Here is a 19058-nt window from a genome sequence, read left to right as displayed (position 1 = left end):
AAGCCTCGTTTGCTGCAGTCCACGGGTCAGACAAGACTGCAAAGAGTTTGCTGCAAAGAGTCGGACATGACTGAGTGACTGAATTGATTTGTTAAATATTACTATTAAAAATAATAAACTTTTTTCTTTATAATAACCAAGCATAAGCAAGAGGGCTTTTGAAAATTTGGGATATTTACCTGAGATCAGTCTATCAAAAGATACCTCCTTAAGACCAGTTTTGGAGGCTAGCAACAGAAGAATGTCATTTTATTTTTCCATGAGATAGTTCTTACACAACCATCAATTCTGAATCTTGTTTAGTTAGATACTGGATAGTGTATTCTTCTCAATAATTTTCATAAACTGCAATATGATACTCCAATACTCATTTTGGCAGATACACTAGCATATGCTACTTTAAAATATAAGAAACCTCTGGATAAAAGTTTTATCATTATTCAAATATCATACACAATTCATACTGTCCATGTATTTTCTATAGGTTTTTCCAATATTCTTACTAGGATTCCACATTTTTTTAAACCCTCAAAGTCTCAGACGGTAAAGAATATGCCTGCAATACAGGAGACCAATTTTTGTTCCCGGGGTCAGGAAGATTCCCATGGAGGAGGAAATGGCAATCCACTCCAGTATTCTCGCCTGGAGAATTGAAGGACAGAGGAGCCTGGTGGGCTACAGGCCTTTGGGGTCGCGAAGAGCTGGACGTGACTGAGTGACTAAGCACTACCATGTCTCTCAAAGATGTTCCGAGGGCTTCCCTAGTGGCTCAGTGGTGAAGAATCTGCTTTCCAGTGAAGGAGACAAGAGTGTGATCCCTGGTCTGGGAAGATCCCACATGCTGGGGAGCAACTAAGTCCATGAGCCACAACTACTGAGCCTGTGCTCTAGAGCCCACATGCGTCAACTACTGAAGCTCATGCTCCAAGAGAGAAGCTACTGCAGTGAGAAGCCTGAGCACTGCCACTAGAGTAAAGACCCCACTCGTCGCAACCAGAGAAAAGTCCGAGCAACAGCAAAGACCCAGCACAGCCGAAAATAAAGAGGGAAAACAAAATTTTTAAAGGATGGTCAGAATTTCATGTCTTAAAACTGACTTTTAATATAGTCATATTATTTGTCTTCTTCTTCTGTGTCATCTAAATCAATATCAAAATCTAAATCATCATCATTTTCTTCATTCCTTCTGCAGCTTCTTCTATGGCTGGAACAGAAATTATTTTCAACATTTTCTGTCTTCTCTGGTTCTTTATTAAACCTAAAGATGGAAGAAAAAAACTCTTATTTCTCAAGATTGCATTGTTTGGGTAGACTGAAAAGACTTTTACACTACACTTCTTGATTAATAAGAGCTTAATGAATAAAGAGGAAAAGATCCTTGAAGATTAACTTAATTGAAGAGCCAACCAATTATAATACTGCTGTCAATAAAGCATGATTAAACAAATTAATTCATGCTGTCCATTAAAGAAAAGAAGTTATACAATGAATAATTCTTTTGTAATATATAATAAATGTGGCTCTCACAGATAAATATTTTAATTTCCTAAAAATGATGTTTTGCTTTTATTATAATGATAAAAAAACACTGAATAATTAATTTTTTTTTTTTCCTATTGGGTAGAAAAAGTCTACATTACTGCGATATACTGTATCTTAAGATTCTCAGAGCTACTCAATGTTTCTTTAAAAGAAAATTCACACACCATTTACTAAAAGAATAAATCGCAAACATAAAAAGAAATACTCACGGAATAACAACGTCTTCTCTCTTTCCACACTTGGCACAGACTTCAAGTTCACAGGCACATGGTCTACACATTATATGATAAGAATCCTTCACTGTCTTTTGTAAACATTTAACACTAAAAATGGAAAAGAAAATCAAATCTTAATTTTTACTAATTGTCTAAGATTTATTTAGTGAAATAAGGGGGTGTGGCTAAGTGTATAGCTGAGAAGCCTCCAACTCTTAAGATATTTCTCTCATATGTCACTTGAGTTTAATTATATAGCATTTCTAGACAATTGTTGACAACTCAAAATAACAGTACTTAACATTTATCTACTTTCTTAAAGCTTGTAAAGAATGTCACCTGCAAATATTAACAGTCTTGCTTCCTTTGCAATTTGGATTCCTTTTATTTCTTTTTGTTCTCTGACCTCCATGGCTAGTACTTCCAACACTATTTTGAATAAAAGTGGTGAGAGGGGACATCCTTGTCTTGTTCATGATCTTTCACCACTGATCTTTCACCATGTTCAGTTTTCACCACTGAGTATATTAGCTGTTGACTTGTCATATATGGTGTTTATTATGTTGAGAAACTTTCCCTATATATCCACTCCATTGTGAGTTTTTTTTTTATCATATCATTGTATAAAATGCTTTTTCTGGATCTACTGAGAGGGTCATATGATTTTCACCCTCCATTTTGTTAGTGTGGCATATGATTTTCACCCTCCATTTTATTAGTGTGGCATATGATTTTCGCCCTCCATTTTATTAGTGTGGCATATGATTTTTTACCCTCCATTTTATTAGTGTGGCATATGATTTTCGCCCTCCATTTTATTAGTGTGGCATATGATTTTCACCATTTTATTAATGTGGCATATGATTTTCGCCCTCCATTTTATTAGTGTGGCATATGATTTTCGCCCTCCATTTTATTAGTGTGGCATATGATTTTCGCCCTCCATTTTATTAATGTGGCATATCATATTGCGTTGAGGAATCTGAACCATCTTTGCATCCCTGGAATACACTCCACACTTGATCATGGTGAATGACTTTTTTAATGTGTTGGTAAATTTAGTTAACTAATATTTTGTTGAGGATTTCTGCTAATATTTTATTGAGGATTTCTGCATCTCTGTTCATCAGCAATAATGGCCTGTAATTTTCATTTCTTGTGGCATCATTGTCTGGTTTGGTATCAGAGTAATGCTGGCCTCATAAAATGAGCTTGGAAGAATTTCCTCCTCTTCTATTTCTTGGAAGACTTTGAGAAGGACTGGATCATTTTATCTTTGAATGTTTGGTAGAATTTACTAGTGAAGAAATCTGGTTCTGGACTTTCGTTTGTTAGGAGGTTTTTTATTTAAATTCAATCTCCTTACTAGTAACTGAACTTTCAGATTTTTACTTTATGATTCAGTCTTGGCAGGTTGTGTGCTTCTAGGGATTTATTCACTTCTTATAGGTCATCAAATTGTGGGCAAACAATTTGCCATGAAAGTCAAACTGTTAGTTGCTTAATTGTGTCTGACAATTTGCAACCCCATGGACTGTAGCTCACCAGGCTCCTCTGTCCCTGGAATTCTCCACGCAAGAATACTGGGAGTGGGTTGTCATTTCCTTCTCCACGGGATCTTCCCCACCCAGGGATCGAACCCAGGTCTCCTGCATTACAGGCAGATTCTTTACCATCTGAGCCAGGGTAACCCATAGTCTCTTACAATCCTTTGTATTTCTGTGGTATCTGTTGCAGCGTTTCCTCTTTCACTTCTGATTGAGTTCTCTTTTCTTTTCTTGATGATTCTAGCTAAAGGTCTGCCTGTTTATCTTTATAAATGACCAGTTCTGAGATTCACTGATCTTGCCTGTTGTTCATTTCCAATTATAATTATTTCAAATCTGATCTTTGTTATTTCCTCCCTTCTACTAATTTTAGACATCATCTCTTCTTTGTTTCTAGTTTCTTTAGAAGTTAAAGTTAAGTTGTTTAAGATTTTTCTTGTTTCTTGATGTAAGCATTTATTGCTGGCAACTTCCCTTTCAGAATTATTTTTTGCGGTACCCCATAAATTTTGGTATGTTGCCTTTTCATCTCTCTCAAGGTATTTTTTATATTTCTTTTTGGTTTCTTCTTTGACTCACTGGTTTTTTCAGTGTTTATTCTCCACAAATCAGTCAATTTTCCAGATTTCTTCTTAAAATTAACTTCTAGTTTCATACTATTGTGGTTAGAAAAAGATATTTCATATATATGATTTCAATCTTAAAATTTTAAGACCTGTTTTGTGAGCTAACAAACAATATTCTGTGGAGAATATTCCATGGATACTTGAGAAGAGTATTTTGTTGCTTTCGGTTGGGATGTTTTGTGTATATGCATGTAAATTGCTTAAAAGGCCATACATCAAAATTTCAATGATATTTTTCACAGAAATAAAAAATCCTAAATTTGGATGGAACGACAAAAGGCCCAAAATAGACAAAGCAATCTTGAGAAAGAAGAACATAGCTGCAGGTGTCACACTTCCTGATTTCAAACTATATTACAGTTTCAAAACAGTATGGCACTGTCATAAAAATTAGACACATAAATTAATGGAATAGAGAGCCCAGAAATAAACCCACTCATATGCGGCCTTCCCTGGTGGCGCTAGTGGTAAAGAATCCACCTGCCAGTGCAGGAGATGCAAGAGACTCAGGTTCAATCCCTGGTCAGAAAGGTCCTCTCGAGTAGGAAATGGCAACCCACTCCAGTATTCTTGCCTGGAGAATTCCCTGGACAGAGGAGCCTGGCAGGCTATGGTCCATGGGGTTGCAAAGAGTCAGACACGACTGAAGTGACTTAGCACAGAACAGCAGCGATTTACAAAAAGGAGCCAAAAATATAAGTAAGGAAAGAACAGTGTCTTCAATAAACAGTACTGGAAACTGGACATGGAAAAGAATGCCACATGCAATAGAATAAAACTAGACCACTATCTCACACCATACACATGGCACCCCACTCCAGTACTCTTGCCTGGAGAATCCCATGGACGGAGGAGCCTGGTGGGCTACAGTCCATGGGGTCGCTAAGAGTCAGACACTACTAAGCGACTTCACTTTCACTTTTCACTTTCATGCACTGGAGAAGGAAATAGCAACCCACTCCAGTGTTCTTGCCTGGAGGACCCCAGGGATGGGGGAGCCTGGTGGGCTGCCGTCTGTGGGGTCGCACAGAGTCGGACACGACTGAAGCAACTTAGCAGTAGCAGACGACTATCTCACTATCTCACACCATACACAAAAAAGTAACTCAAAATGGGTTAAAGACTTGAATGTGAGACTTAAAATCTTAAAACTCCTAGAAGAAAACTAGCAGAAAGTTCTTGACATCAATTTTAGAATTTTTTTTGAAATCATATTTAGAAATAAAGTCAAAAAAATAAAAAATAAACAAGGACTGTATCATACTAAAAAGCTGCTTCACAGCAAAGGAAAACATCACACAAAATAAAAAGGCAACCTACAGAATGGGAAAAATATTTGCAAGTCATGTATTTATTAAGGAGTTACTAACAGAAATATACAAAGAACTCATATTGTCAAAAGGCCAAAAAAAAAAAAAAAAAAGGATGAAAAAATGGGCAAAGGATCTGAATAGACATTTTCCCAAAGACATACAGATGGCCAACAGGTACACGAAAAGATGCTCAATAACACTAATCATCAAGGGAATGAAAATCTAAACCACAATGAGATATTACTTCACACCTGTTAGAATTGCTATAATCAAAAAGACAAGAAATAACAAATGTTGGTGAGAATGTGGGAAAAAAGGAAACCTTTATACACTATTGGTGGGATTGTAAATTGATGCAGCCACTATAGCAAACATTATAGAGGTTAATCAAGAAATTAACAGAACTACAATATGATCCAGCAATTCTACTTCTGGGTATTAAAACAAAAACACTAATGTGAAAAGATATATGCACCTCCAAGTTCACTGCTTATTTAACTTATATGCAGAGTACATGAGAAACGCTGGACTGGAAGAAACACAAGCTAGAATCAAGACTGCCGAGAAAAATATCAATAAACTCAGATATGCAGATGACACCACCCTTATGGCAGAAAGTGATGAGGAACTAAATAGCTTCTTGAAGAAAGTGAAAGAGGAGAGCGAAAAAGTTGGCTGAAAGCTCAACATTCAGAAAACAAAGATCATGGCATCTGGTGCCATCACTTCATGACAAACAGATGGGGAAACAGTGTCACACTTTATTTTGGGGGCTCCAAAATCACTGCAGATGGTGATTGCAGCCATGAAATTAAAAGATGCTTACTCCTTGGAAGAAAACTTATGACCAACCTAGATAGCATATTCAAAAGCAGAGACATTACTTTGCCGACTAAGGTCCATCTAGTCAAGGCTATGGTTTTTCCTATGGTCATGTATGGATGTGAGAGTTGGACTGTGAAGAAGGCTGAGCGCCTAAGAATTGATGCTTTTGAACTGTGGTGTTGGAGAAGACTCTTGAGAGTCCCTTGGACTGCAAGGAGATCCAACCAGTCCATTCTGAAGGAGATCAGCCCTGGGATTTCTTTGGAAGGAATGATACTAAAGCTGAAACTCCAGTACTTTGGCCACCTTATGCGAAGAGTTGACTCATTGGAAAAGACTCTGATGCTGGGAGGGATTGGAGGCAGGAGGAGAAGGGGACAACAGAGGATGAGATGGCTGGATAGCATCACTCACTCAATGGATGTGAGTCTGAGTGAACACCGGGAGTTGGTGATGGACAGGGAGGCCTGGCATGCTGCAATTCATGGGGTCACAAAGAGTTGGACACGACTGAGTAACTGAACTGAACTGAGGTTCACTGCAGCACTATTTGCAATAGCCAAGAAATGGAAATAACCCAAGTGCCCACTGATGGATGATTTTTAAAAATGTAATATACACACATACCCTTCTGATGGATGAATGAATTTAAAAAACGTAATATATACACATACCCTCACACACACACATGAATGTACTGTCACACGCACATACAATGGAGTACTATTCAGCCTTAAAAAAAGAAGCAAATCTTGTCATTTGTAACAACATGAACAGACCCTAAGGAAATTAAGCTAAGGGAAATAAGTCAGACAGAGGCAAAAGCCATACGATTTCACTTGTATGTGAAATCTTTAATGAATAAATGAATGAATGAATAAATAAATATAATACCTAGCTTTGAGGTACAAAGCTAGGTACAAAATATAACACAAACTTTGAGTTGTAAAATAAATGTCATTGGATGTAATGTACAGCATGGTACTATGGTTAATATTATTTTTAAATTTTATTTATTTATTTTGGCTGTGGTGTGTGTGGGGGATCTTAGTTCATCAACCAGGGATTGAACTCAGGCTCCCTGCATTGAAGCATGGAGTCTTAACCACTGGTCTGCCAGGGAAGTCCTTATAGTTAATAATCTTATACTGCATATTTGAAAGCTGCTAAGAAAGTAAATCATAAAAAATTCTCATAAGAAAAAAATGTTTGTGAGTATGTATGATGACGGATATTAACTCGACTTCTTGTGGTGATCATTTTGTAAGGTATAAAAATACGTTGTATACCTGAGACTAATACAATGTTATATATCAATTATACTTCGATTTTTAAAAAATTAAAAACTTTTCTGCATCAAAGGATACAATCAAGAAAGCGAGAAGAAAACCTACTGAATGAGAGAAAATACTTGGCAATCATATCTGATAAGGAAGTGGCATCTCAAATATACTAAAAACTCCTAAAGCTCAATAACAAAAAGATAACTCAATTAAAAATAAGCAATGAATCTGAAAGTATATGTTCCTCAAAAGTTTTACATAAATAGCCAAAAAGCATATGAAAATATTCTCAACATCTTTACTTATCAGGGAAATGTAAATCAAAACCACAAGGAGGAACCATGATACACTGATCAAAATGACTATTATTAAAAAAAAGAGCAAAAAAAGCATTGGTCAGGATGCGAAGAAATTGGGTTTCTTGCATTGCTGGTAGGAAATAATAAGGTATGGTCACTTTTGAAAACAATCTGGCAGTTCCTCTAAAAGCTATAAATATAAAAGTATCACATAACCCAGAAAGTCTACTTGTAAATACATACTCAGGAGAACTGAAAAAACATACACACACAAAAACTTGTACATCAATGTTCATAGCAGCATTAATTGTAACAGTCAAAAAAAGTGGGAATAATCCAAATGTCCATCAACTGATTAATGGATAAATAAGAATATATATCTTTACAATGGAACATTATTTATTAATAAAAATTAAGCACCAACCAGTGTTACAACATGCTTAAAAAAAAACCTAAGTGAAAGAAACCAGTCAAAGAAGTCTAGATCTTATATGATTATATACATGAAATGTCCAAAATAAGTAAATCTACAGGGACAGAGAAAAAGAGAGGGGAGAATGCTGGTGTTGGGGAGAGGGAATGGAGACTGAATCCTAACAGGTATGTTTCTTTCTGAGATGAGATGTTAAAAAACTAATGTGCTATAAAAAAATTGAGTTATATAACTCTATGACATACTGAAAGTTGCTAAACTATGTACTTTAGATGGATGAACTATACAGTATGTGAATTAAAGCTTAATAAATCTGTTTTTAAAAAGTCAAATGGAAATATTAGAAATTTTAAAAAAATGGAGTGAAAGATACAAGATACAAGAAATCTACTTTAAATGTAAAAAGGTACATCTCATTTTACTTTTCAGCTACTGCATTTATTTATTTATACAAATTGAAGGTTTGTGGCAGCCTTCTGTTGAGCAAGTCTACCGACATCATTTTTTCCAATATTTGCTCACTTTGTGCCTCTGTGTCACATTTTGGTTACTCTTGCAATATTTCAACTTTTAAATTATTATTATTATATTTGTTACAGTGATCTAAGATGAGTAATCTTTATGTTACTACTGCAAAAAGACTATGACTCATTGAAGGCTCAGATGATGGTTAGCATTTTCTAGCAATAAAGTATTTTTGAAATAAAGTGCTCACTGATTTTTCTAGATGTAATGCTACTGCATACTTAATATAAATTAAGTTTTATATGCACTGGGAAACCAAAAAATTCATGTGACTCCGTTTATTGCAGTATTTCCTTTACTGAGGTGGCACAGAATCAAACCGCCAATATCTCTGAGATATGCCTGTATACAGTTAAAAGCAGAAGGAAAGGAAAAAAATGAAACAAAACATGCAAACACTAATCAGAAGAAAGCTAGAGTAACTACATTATTACTGAAATAGACTTCAAAGCAAAGAAAAAAAAATTGTTAAGTTTAAGAAAGACTATTACATAACAATAAAGGAATCAATTTGCCCAAAGCATGAAACATCTTAAATATTTATTCATGTACCTAAAAACAGGGTTTGAGATAACTGATGCAAAACCATTGAACCAAAAAGAGAAACAGACAAATCCACAATTAAAACTGTGGACTTCAATGCTTCTCTCTTTATAAGTAAAGCAACAAGTAGACAAAAAGCAGTAAAACTATACAACACCTGGTTGACAGAGTCTATCAATCAAACTGACATTTATAGAACACTCCACCTAACAAGAGCAATATAGTCTCTTCAAGCACACATGGAACAGAATCTAAAATTGACTTTACTCTGAATTATAACACCAACATCAATGAATTAGAAACAAAACCCAAAGTTTATATAAGGTGTACTCTTTTGCCACAATGAAATTAACTAGACATAAGTAAAACATCTGGAAAATATCCAAATATATAGAAATTAAACCACTTCTAAATAACCTATAGGTTAAAGAGGAAGTCTCAAGAGCAATTAGAAAATGTTTTGATTCAATAATAATGAAATATAGCATCAAAATTTGTGGAATAGAGCTAAAAAGACATTCTGGGGAAATTTATATAATTAAATGTTTATATTAAGCAAAAGAACTATCCAAACTTCCACCTTAAGAAAACAAAAAAAGAACAGTAAATTAACTCAAAGCAATATCGATGTGAACAGAAATCAATGAAACTGAAAAACAGAAAAAAAAGAAAACCAATAAAACTCCAAGCAGGCTATTTGAAAAGATTAATGTAATTCATAAACATATAACCAGACAGACCAAGATAAAAAAGGAGCGAATTCAATAAACCAATTTCAGGAAATAACAAGGGAACACCACAACAGATATTAAACGAATAAGAAAAATTTACTAACAACTCTATGCTATAAATCCAACCATTTTATTGAAATGGACAAATTTCTGGAAAGACAGTATAAAAACCTGCTTAAGATGAAACAGATAAACTAAAAACTCCTCTAGCCAGTCAAGAAAAACTTTATAATCGTTAAAAACTCTCCAACAAAGATAACTCTAGGCACAAATGGCTTTACTGGTAAATTCTACTAAATATCTGGAAGTTCACGGTTCACATATTGCTGAAGCCTGGCTTGGAAAATTTTCAGCATTACTTTCCTAGCGTGTGAGATGAGGGCAATTGTGTGGTAGTTTGAGCATTCATTTGGCATTTCTTTCCTTGGGATTGGAACGAAAACTGACCTTTCCCCGTCCTGTGGCCACTGCAGAGTTTTCCAAATTTGTTGACATATTGAGTGCAGCACTTTCACAGCATCATGTTTTAGGATTTGAAATAGCTCAACTGGAATTCCATCACCTCCACTAGCTTTGTTCGTAGTGATGCTTCCTAAGGCCCACCTGACTTCACATTCCAGGCTGCCCGGCTTTAGCTGAGTGTGACTGATTACACCTTCATGATGATCTGGGTCATGAAGATTTTTTTTGTACAGTTCTTCTGTGTATTCTTGCCCTCTTCTTAATATCTTCCAATTCTGTTAGATCCATACTATTTCTGCCTTTATTGAGCCCATCTTTGCATGAAATGTTCCCTTGGTATCTCTAATTTTCTTGAAGAGATCTCTAGTCTTTCCCATTCTATTGTTTTCCTCTATTTCTTTGCACTGATTGCTGAGGAAGGCTTTCTTATCTCTCCTTGCTTTTCCTTGGAACTCTGCATTCAAATGCGTATATCTTTCCTTTTCTCCTTTGCCTTTCACCTCTCTTCTTTTCACAGCTATTTGTAAGGGTTCAAGCTAGTTTTAGAAAAGGCAGAGGAACCAGAGATCAAATTGTTTTTTGCATCAAAAAAGCAAGAGAATTCCAGAAAAACACCTACTTCTACTTTGTTGACTATGCCAAAGCCTTTGACTGTGTAGATCACAATAAACTGTGGAGACTTCTGAAAGAGATGGGAATACCAGAACACCTGTTGAGAAATGTGTATACAGGTCAGGAAGCAACAGTTAGAACTGGACATGGAACAGACTGGTTCCAAATAGGAAAAGGAGTACGTCAAGGCTGTATATTGTCACCCTGCTTATTTAACTTATATGCAGAGTATATCATGAGAAATGCTGGGCTGGAGGAAGCACAAGCTGGAATCACGATTGCCAGGATAAATATTAATAACCTCAGATATGCTGATGACAACACCCTTACGCCAGAAAGCAAAGAAAAACTAAAGAGCCTCTTGATGAAAGTGAAAGAGGAGAGTGAAAAAGTTGGCTTAAAGCTCAACATTCAGAAAACGAAGATCATGGCATCCGGTCCTATCACTTCATGGCAAACAGATGGGGAAACAGTGGCTGACTTTATTTTTCTGTGCTCCAAAATCACTGCGGATGGTGATTACAGCCATGAAATTAAAAGATGCTTACTCCTTGGAAGGAAAGTTACGACCAAACTAGATAGCATATTAAAAAGCAGAGACATTACTTTGTCAACAAAGGTCCGTCTTGTCAAGGCTACGGTTTTTCCAGTAGTCATGTATGGATGTGAGAGTTGGAATATAAAAAAAGCTGAGCGCCTAAGAATTGATGCTTTTGATCTGTGGTGTTGGAGAAGACTCTTGAGAGTCCCTTGGACTGCAAGGAGATCTAACCAGTCCATCCTAAAGGAGATCAGTCCTGGGTGTTCATTGGAGGGACAGATGTTGAAGCTGAAACTCCATTACTTTGGCCACCTGATGTGGAGAGCTGACTCATTTGAAAAGACCCTGATGTTGGGAAAGATTGAGGGCAGCAGGAGAAGGGGACAAGAGAGGATGAGACGGCTGGATGGCATCACCAACTCAATGGACACGGGTTTGGGTGGACTCCGGGAGTTGGTGATGGACAGGGAGGCCTGGCGTGCTGTGGTTTATGGGGTTGCTAGGAGTCAGACACGACTGAGTGACTGAACTGAACTACTAACATTTAAAAGACAGTACTAACTGTATACAACTGCTTCCAGAAAACAAAATAGAAGCAATCCCCAACTTACTTGATGAGACCCTAACATCAAGAAAACGAAAAAATTTCAGACTATTGGTAATAAAAATGGGTCTGAAACTGAGTTAGCAAATCAAATCTAGCAATATGTAAAAAGGATACAGTCATGATCAAGTGGGGTTTATCCAAGTGCATAAAGGTTGATTTTATATTAAAATCAATAAATGTTACCTCATCAAATCAATGTTCTAAAAGAAAACCCACATGACTATCTAAATGGATGCAGAAAAAGTATCTGACAAAACTTAACTGAAGCTTTCAAACTGTGGTGCTGGAAAAGACTCTATAGAGTCCATTGGACAGCAAGGAGATCAAACCAATCAATCCTAAAGGAAATCAACCCTGAATATTCATTGGAAGGACTGATGCTGAAGTTGAAGCTCCAATAATTTGGCCTTCTGATGAGAAGAGTCAACTCATTGGAAAAGACCCTGTTGCTGGGAAAGACTGAAGCCAGGAGGAGATTGGAAAGCAAGAAATAAAAGTGTCCTCATTTTTTATCACTTAAAAAAATGTATTTATTTATTTTTTGGCCATGCCATGCAGCTTGTAGGATCTTAGCTCCTTGACCAGAGATTGAATCCAGGCCATGTCAGTGAAAGTGCCAAGTCCAGACCACCAGACCACCAGGGAATTTTCATGTCTTCATTTTTTTTTTTTAAATCACTATGTAGGAAAATCTCATAGAATATACCAAAAAAGTATTAGAAATAAAATTGACAAGCTGATTCTAAAGTTACAAGAAAAAACAAAGGAAAAATATTAGCAGAAACAATTTTGAAAAAAGAAAAAGAAGGTGGGAACACTCTTAAGACTGGATTTCAAGATTTAACTTACAGCTGTAGTAATCAAGGTAGTGTGGTACTGATGAAAAATAGACACACAGATTATTAGTGGGACAGAACAGATTCTAACATATATAATCAATTGATTTTCAACATAGTACAAAGGGAATTCAATGGAGAAAGGAGAGACTTTTAAACAAATGACCACAGAGCAGTTGAATATACATAAAATTAACAGAAAATGGGCCATAAACATAATATAAAACCAAGAATTACATAATTTCTAGAAGAAAACACAGTAAAAAAAAGTATTGTGATCCTAACCAAAGATTTTTTACCTACAAGAAAATAATAATTAATAAATCCTGATAAATGGAACAGATCTTCACCAAAATAAAACATTTCTCCACTTTAAGATATTCTTAAGTGGATAAACCATAAGTCAGAATTTGGCAGAAAATATTTGTAAAACCCATATCTGATAAATGATTTGTACCTATAATATATAAGAATTCTCAAAATTCAGTAATAAGTGAAACAAAACAACTTAATCAAAACATGAGCTAAATATATGTATAGAAAAAAAGATAAGGATGCAAAATGAGCATAGGAATAGATGATTAGCATCACTGGTGATCAAAAAATGCAAATTAAAATCAAAATGAGATAGTGCTATTCACACTTATGGTTCAAAAAGAACAAAACAAGACTTCAAGGGGGAAACATCTGGAGCTCTCACACACTGCTATTGAGAATGCAAATGATACAGCCACTATGGAAAATAGTTAGACAATTTATTCTAAACATATCCTTAACATAAACCCAGTGAGCTTACTACCAGATATTTACTCAAGAGAAATGAGACCATACATTCACACAAAACCCTGCATATGAACGTTTATGGCAGGATAGTTCACGATCACCAAAAACTAGCAAAACCTAAATGACCATGAGCCAGGGGACAGACGAACAACTCTGATACATCCTGAAGGAATACTACTTAGCAATAAAAAGACCCAACCACTGATTTACACAGCAATGTGGATGAATCTCAAATCCACTATGTTAAGTTAAAGAAGTCAGCATCAAAGACCATATACTATGTGATTCCTATATATGACATTCTGCAAGAAGGCAAAAGCATGGGGAGAGAAAACAGATCAGTGTTTGCCAGGACCTGGGAGTGAGGTAGCAGGGTACCAAGTGGCATAAAGGAATACTTGGGGGTGACAGAACTGTCTTGTATCTTAACTGTGATGTCAGTCTCACAAATGTATTCATTTGTCAAAACTTACAAAACTGTTGTTAAAACAAAACAACTGGCCCCCATATAGACTTAGTTAGGCTAAGCCCCAAATCATCAAAAGTCGAAGTGTTAGTCACTCAGTCGTGTCCGACTATTTGCAACCCCATGACTGGGGCCCACCAGGCTCCTCTGTCCATGGGATTCTCTAGGCAAGAATGATGGTGTGAGCTGCCATTTCCTTCTCCAAGGGATATTCCTGACCCAGGGATCAAACCTGGTCTCCTGTACTGCAGGCAGATTCTTAACCATTTGAGCCACCAGGGAAGCCCCCCAAATGATCAAACTGAGACTTAATTTCAGTTTTGGCTCTCCCAGAAATGTAATTTTAAACCAATCCTGAATACGTGCTCAGTCATATCTGACTCTGTGAACCCATGGATCACCAGGCTCCTCTGTACACGGCATTGTCCAGGTAAGAACACTTGAGTGTACTGCCATCTCCTCTTCCAAGGGATCTTTCCTATGCAGGGATCCAACGCATGTCCCCTGAGTAGGCTGCACTGGTAGGAAAATTCTTTGCCACTGCAGCCACCTGGGGAAGCCCCTTAAATCAATCACAAATTGTCTGATCAGCACAAGCTAGGCACTCAGCCTGATAAGACCCCTGTTATTCCCTAAAGAAAAGTGACTCTGCAATAACCAACCTGCTTTTCTGTCTAGTGTGACTTTCTTGTTACCATTCCTTTCTACCTACAAAAGTCTTTCATTTTCTACAGTTCCTCACAGATCCTTTCCATCTTCTAAGTGAGACAAAGTCAATCAAATCTTTAAAAGTCACTCAGTTGAATTTTGTTTTTTAACACTGTTTATTATAACATGTATATTTTACTGCATGTTAGAGCTCTGGGGAATATAAATTAGAATTTAAAAGTCTTCACAATCAAAGTGAAAATAGTTTTGAAAATTGTTTGCTAAATTATTTGATATGCTTGTGTTTTGACTTTCCAAACAGCTTTACTCAATTACTTTGAAATAAAAGTTAGATTAAAATTTCATGCTATTACAATACGTACAAAGTCCTACCAATACAAATGGACTAGAAAAAAAATCTCAGTATTTTTTGGCTTCAATTTTTTAAAGTTTTCAAAATAATTTTAAAGAAACTGTTTTGGTTAGGTTCTTCTGAGGCTTCAAAGAAATTCATTTCTATGAATATGCTGTTTTATAACAGGGACTCCTGGGGTAAACTAATCCTTAAGTATTCAAATTGCTAATTCAAGGATAAAACTGTATTTATAGAACTGTTAATGTTAAAATTTACATGTAAAATAGGCTCAAAACTGGGATATCCTGTTTTGGAATCCAGAGTCAAAAGAGAGCAGACTCTACACTCTCTGGCCCATCTAATCCTCAAGACAGTGACTTTTGGCACTGGCTCAAACACTGGCATAGCTTATTAAAATGCAGATCCCTCTGCTACACCCATTATTTACATAATCAGAATCTTGGGGATGGGTCCCAAGAATCTGTCCGTTAACAAACTCCTCAAGAAATTCTTATGCACCTAAGCACTTGAGAACTCTTGAACCACATCAAAGTACTACTGCCTAGATAGGGGAATTTTCCAATATCCCCAAAGCTGGTTGAAAAGACAAGGAATTTTGTTGCTGTAAGCAATTACGCTCTTTTAAATATAAATCCACTCGGAAAAACAGGTTGTTAGGCTAGGGAATATAAATCTACCTATCTTATAAGGAAATACACACATAGACACATTTTTTAAATGTTTCCTTTTCATAAATGTGAAATGTTTGTGTAAAGGTAAATTATATACATTTTTTATATGTTTACAACCTTCAAGTTTCTCAATCAGAGACTTGAGATCTTTGTGCCCCTTTGCTTTCAAACCTCTTAACCTAGGCTTTATGTCTTCATGGGGAGTAGAGAGAAGATGTGAAAGTAATTTGAGTTTCAGCTTTTTTCTTCTTCTACGTCACATTTGTCCAGCCTAAGAATCTTGATCTTAAGCACAAGATGGTTTAGAAATTATTTTAATGATAAAAGATATACATTCCAAGTTGTCATAGAACTTGTGCAGTATCTTGAAACATCTTTAAAAACACCTGTAATTTAGATAATCACTCCTATTTTTTCCTACAAAACGAGTAGTAAGGAAAAACTTGAAATTGACCTAAATATAAATTTTACCTAATCTCCCCTGAAAATAGCTATATTTTGAATATTTTATGAGTTCATTACTAAGAGAACTGCAGAGATGTTAAAATAATGGTGGCTTGGTCTTCTTTTCATATTTTCATGGACTAAAATTCCCAGAAACAATAAATCTTGTCCATGCATACACCACAACTAACCATTTTAGTGGAACCTGGTCAAATAAAACCACAGGTTACTCCTATGAACCACTCCTATGAACCACTAACTGATAGGGCCCACGTGGGGTCTCACTGAAAGGATGTCTCATTATGTTGACCTTGCAAACTAAGAATAAAATCACAGTGATCCTTGAGTTTGACCAAATTACTCAAATGACATTCTGTTTTCCCACTGGCACGCCTATCTTCTCAAAGCTGTGAGACCACCAGATTCCAGACCTCCGGCTACAGGACTCAACTACAAGCTAAAAATTAACCATCCCTTCAGAGAATTTTTCATTGGTGGGGTATAAGAAGGACCCCATAAGAAAGGAAGGACAATGGTTCTCCTTAAGGGCCAGTCACCCTGGCCCTTAGAAAGAAGATAAAAGAAAATAAAAGCTAAAAAATGTTTACTATCCATTTAAGGGTAAAATTCAAGAGATAAAATTTGATTTTCAAGATCACTGTAAATACTAGAAATTATTATGTATTTTGATTTGGGAAGCAAGAGAACTAGATCTAGTCTAGCTTTGACATACCCTTGCCATATAATCACTGAAAATCACTTTAATTTCTTTGAGTCTCATTTTTAATAATAGTTACTAAAAGTGCTGAAACTTGGCGAGAACAAAGATAGCAGCACCAAACTGTATTAGTAATTACTATATTTGTCACCTCCACAAACCCACAACTAACAAAAATGAAAAACCCACACTTTTAAATGACATCCTTCCAGTATCAACACATTTTAAACTGCATAATACAACACAGCCACATTTGGAAGATCTGTATAATTAAATGAATTAGTATTTTCCAAACTAGCAAAATGCATGATGTTACAAAAGCATGCATGGGTGAAAGATCAACTGCAAGACACACCAGTGGATTTCAGTATAAGAAGTGTTTACTGATATGGTTTCAGATTCTACACTGTACCAAAGATGAATTCCTATAATCATCTGGAAAGGGTTATTAGTATTTACTTCCATTCAGTTCAGTTCAGTCATTCAGTCGTGTCCGACTCTTTCCAACCGCATGAATCGCAGCATGCCAGGCCTCCCTGTCCATCACCAACTCCTGGATTTACCCAAACTCATATGCATCGAGTTGGTGATGCCATCCAGCCATCTCATCCTTTGTCGTCCCCTTCTCCTCCTGCCCCCATCCCTCCCAGCATCAGGGTCTTTTCCAATGAATTGACTCTTTGCATGAGGTGGCCAAAGTATTGGAGTTTCAGCCTCAGCATCAATCCTTCCAATGAACACCCAGGACTGGTCTCCTTTAGGATGGACTGGTTGGATCTCCTTGCAGTCCAAGGGACTCTCAAGAGTCTTCTTCCAACATCACACTTCAAAAGCATCAATTCTTCAGCGCTCAGCTTTCTTCACAATCCAACTCTCACATCTATACACGACCACTGGAAAAACCACAGCCTCGACTAGACAGACCTTTGTTGGCAAAGTAATGTCTCTGCTTTTTAATATGCTATCTAGGTTGGTCATAACTTTCCTTCCAAGGAGTAAGCATCTTTTAATTTCATGGCTGCAATCACCATCTGCACTGATTTTGGAGACCAAAAAAATTAAGTCTGACACTGTTTCCCCATCTATTTGCCATGAAGTGATGGGACCAGATACCATGATCTTAGTTTTCTGAATGTTGAGCTTTAAGCCAACTTTTTCATTCTCCTCTTTTACTTTCATTGATATTTACTTACACTATTTTAAAAATGTACTGCTTCATTTTCCTTCTACTAGTCAGACACTAATGAAATTCATAAATATATAAAACAATGCCACTTGTCTCACTAATATTTTTGTTTCAAAAGTTATTTTTCATAAAAAATTATTAGTATTAAATGTGGTGACCCAAGGACAAAATAGCAGATAAAACCAAGAAGGGTCTTGGAATGCAGGAACAGAAAAACCAGACCCTTTTCATCCTTCCCTCCCCCATGTTGTAATTATTAAGAGATTTCAGGTCCTTCTGAGCAGTATAACCTGTCTCCCCTCCTAACCCACAGAGGCTTCCCCTTCTTCCTGCACCCAGTATATATGCCTCATCCAATCAGCAAATAACCCACAAGACCCCTAGCCCACTCCCTGAACCATGGGTATAAAAGTGGACTAAGGACCACTGTTCACCATTCTCCCTTGAGCTGGCCTGCTGTTCTAACAGTGTCTCGCATTCTAATGAACTTTATTTCCCTCTCATTCTGTCTCATGTCTGGAAATTCTTTTCCAACCTGCACTAGGAACATGACATTAACCTTTAATGGTTGCTTATATTCACATTCTTTATAAAATAATTATTTTCAAGTCTGTTTTCATATCTAAAACAATAAATATCATTATATCTAATAAATACCATTAGATATAATGCATAAAAGGGACATAAATCAAGCTATCTGGGTCCTCAGTAATTTTTAACAATATAAAGAAAGAGGTCCTGAGAACCAAAGCTTTGAGAACCACTGATCTAGACAATAAACATCAACTGGAAAAGAACTGATCTGATATTTTTAGTATTTCTGGAA

General features: G+C 36.2%; 1 protein-coding gene across 1 annotated transcript in view; it reads right to left on the bottom strand.

The window, feature by feature from the left end:
- Nucleotides 219-19058, bottom strand: part of C8H9orf85 (chromosome 8 C9orf85 homolog) — a 63770-nt gene continuing 44930 nt past the window's right edge. Inside the window, exons 3-4 of the mRNA XM_005683750.3 lie at nt 1752-1865; nt 219-1258 (exon numbers count right to left, since the gene is read on the bottom strand). Of these exons, the coding sequence (XP_005683807.1) occupies nt 1114-1258; nt 1752-1865 (259 nt within the window). The 3' untranslated portion in view covers nt 219-1113. The remainder of the gene's footprint in view (nt 1259-1751; nt 1866-19058) is intronic.

The sequence above is a fragment of the Capra hircus genome, chromosome 8, assembly GCF_001704415.2.
Source record: "Capra hircus breed San Clemente chromosome 8, ASM170441v1, whole genome shotgun sequence".
Classification (NCBI taxonomy): Eukaryota; Metazoa; Chordata; class Mammalia; order Artiodactyla; family Bovidae; genus Capra; species Capra hircus.
Note: the sequence above shows the minus strand (reverse complement) of the source record. Positions and strands in the feature narration are given on the sequence as shown.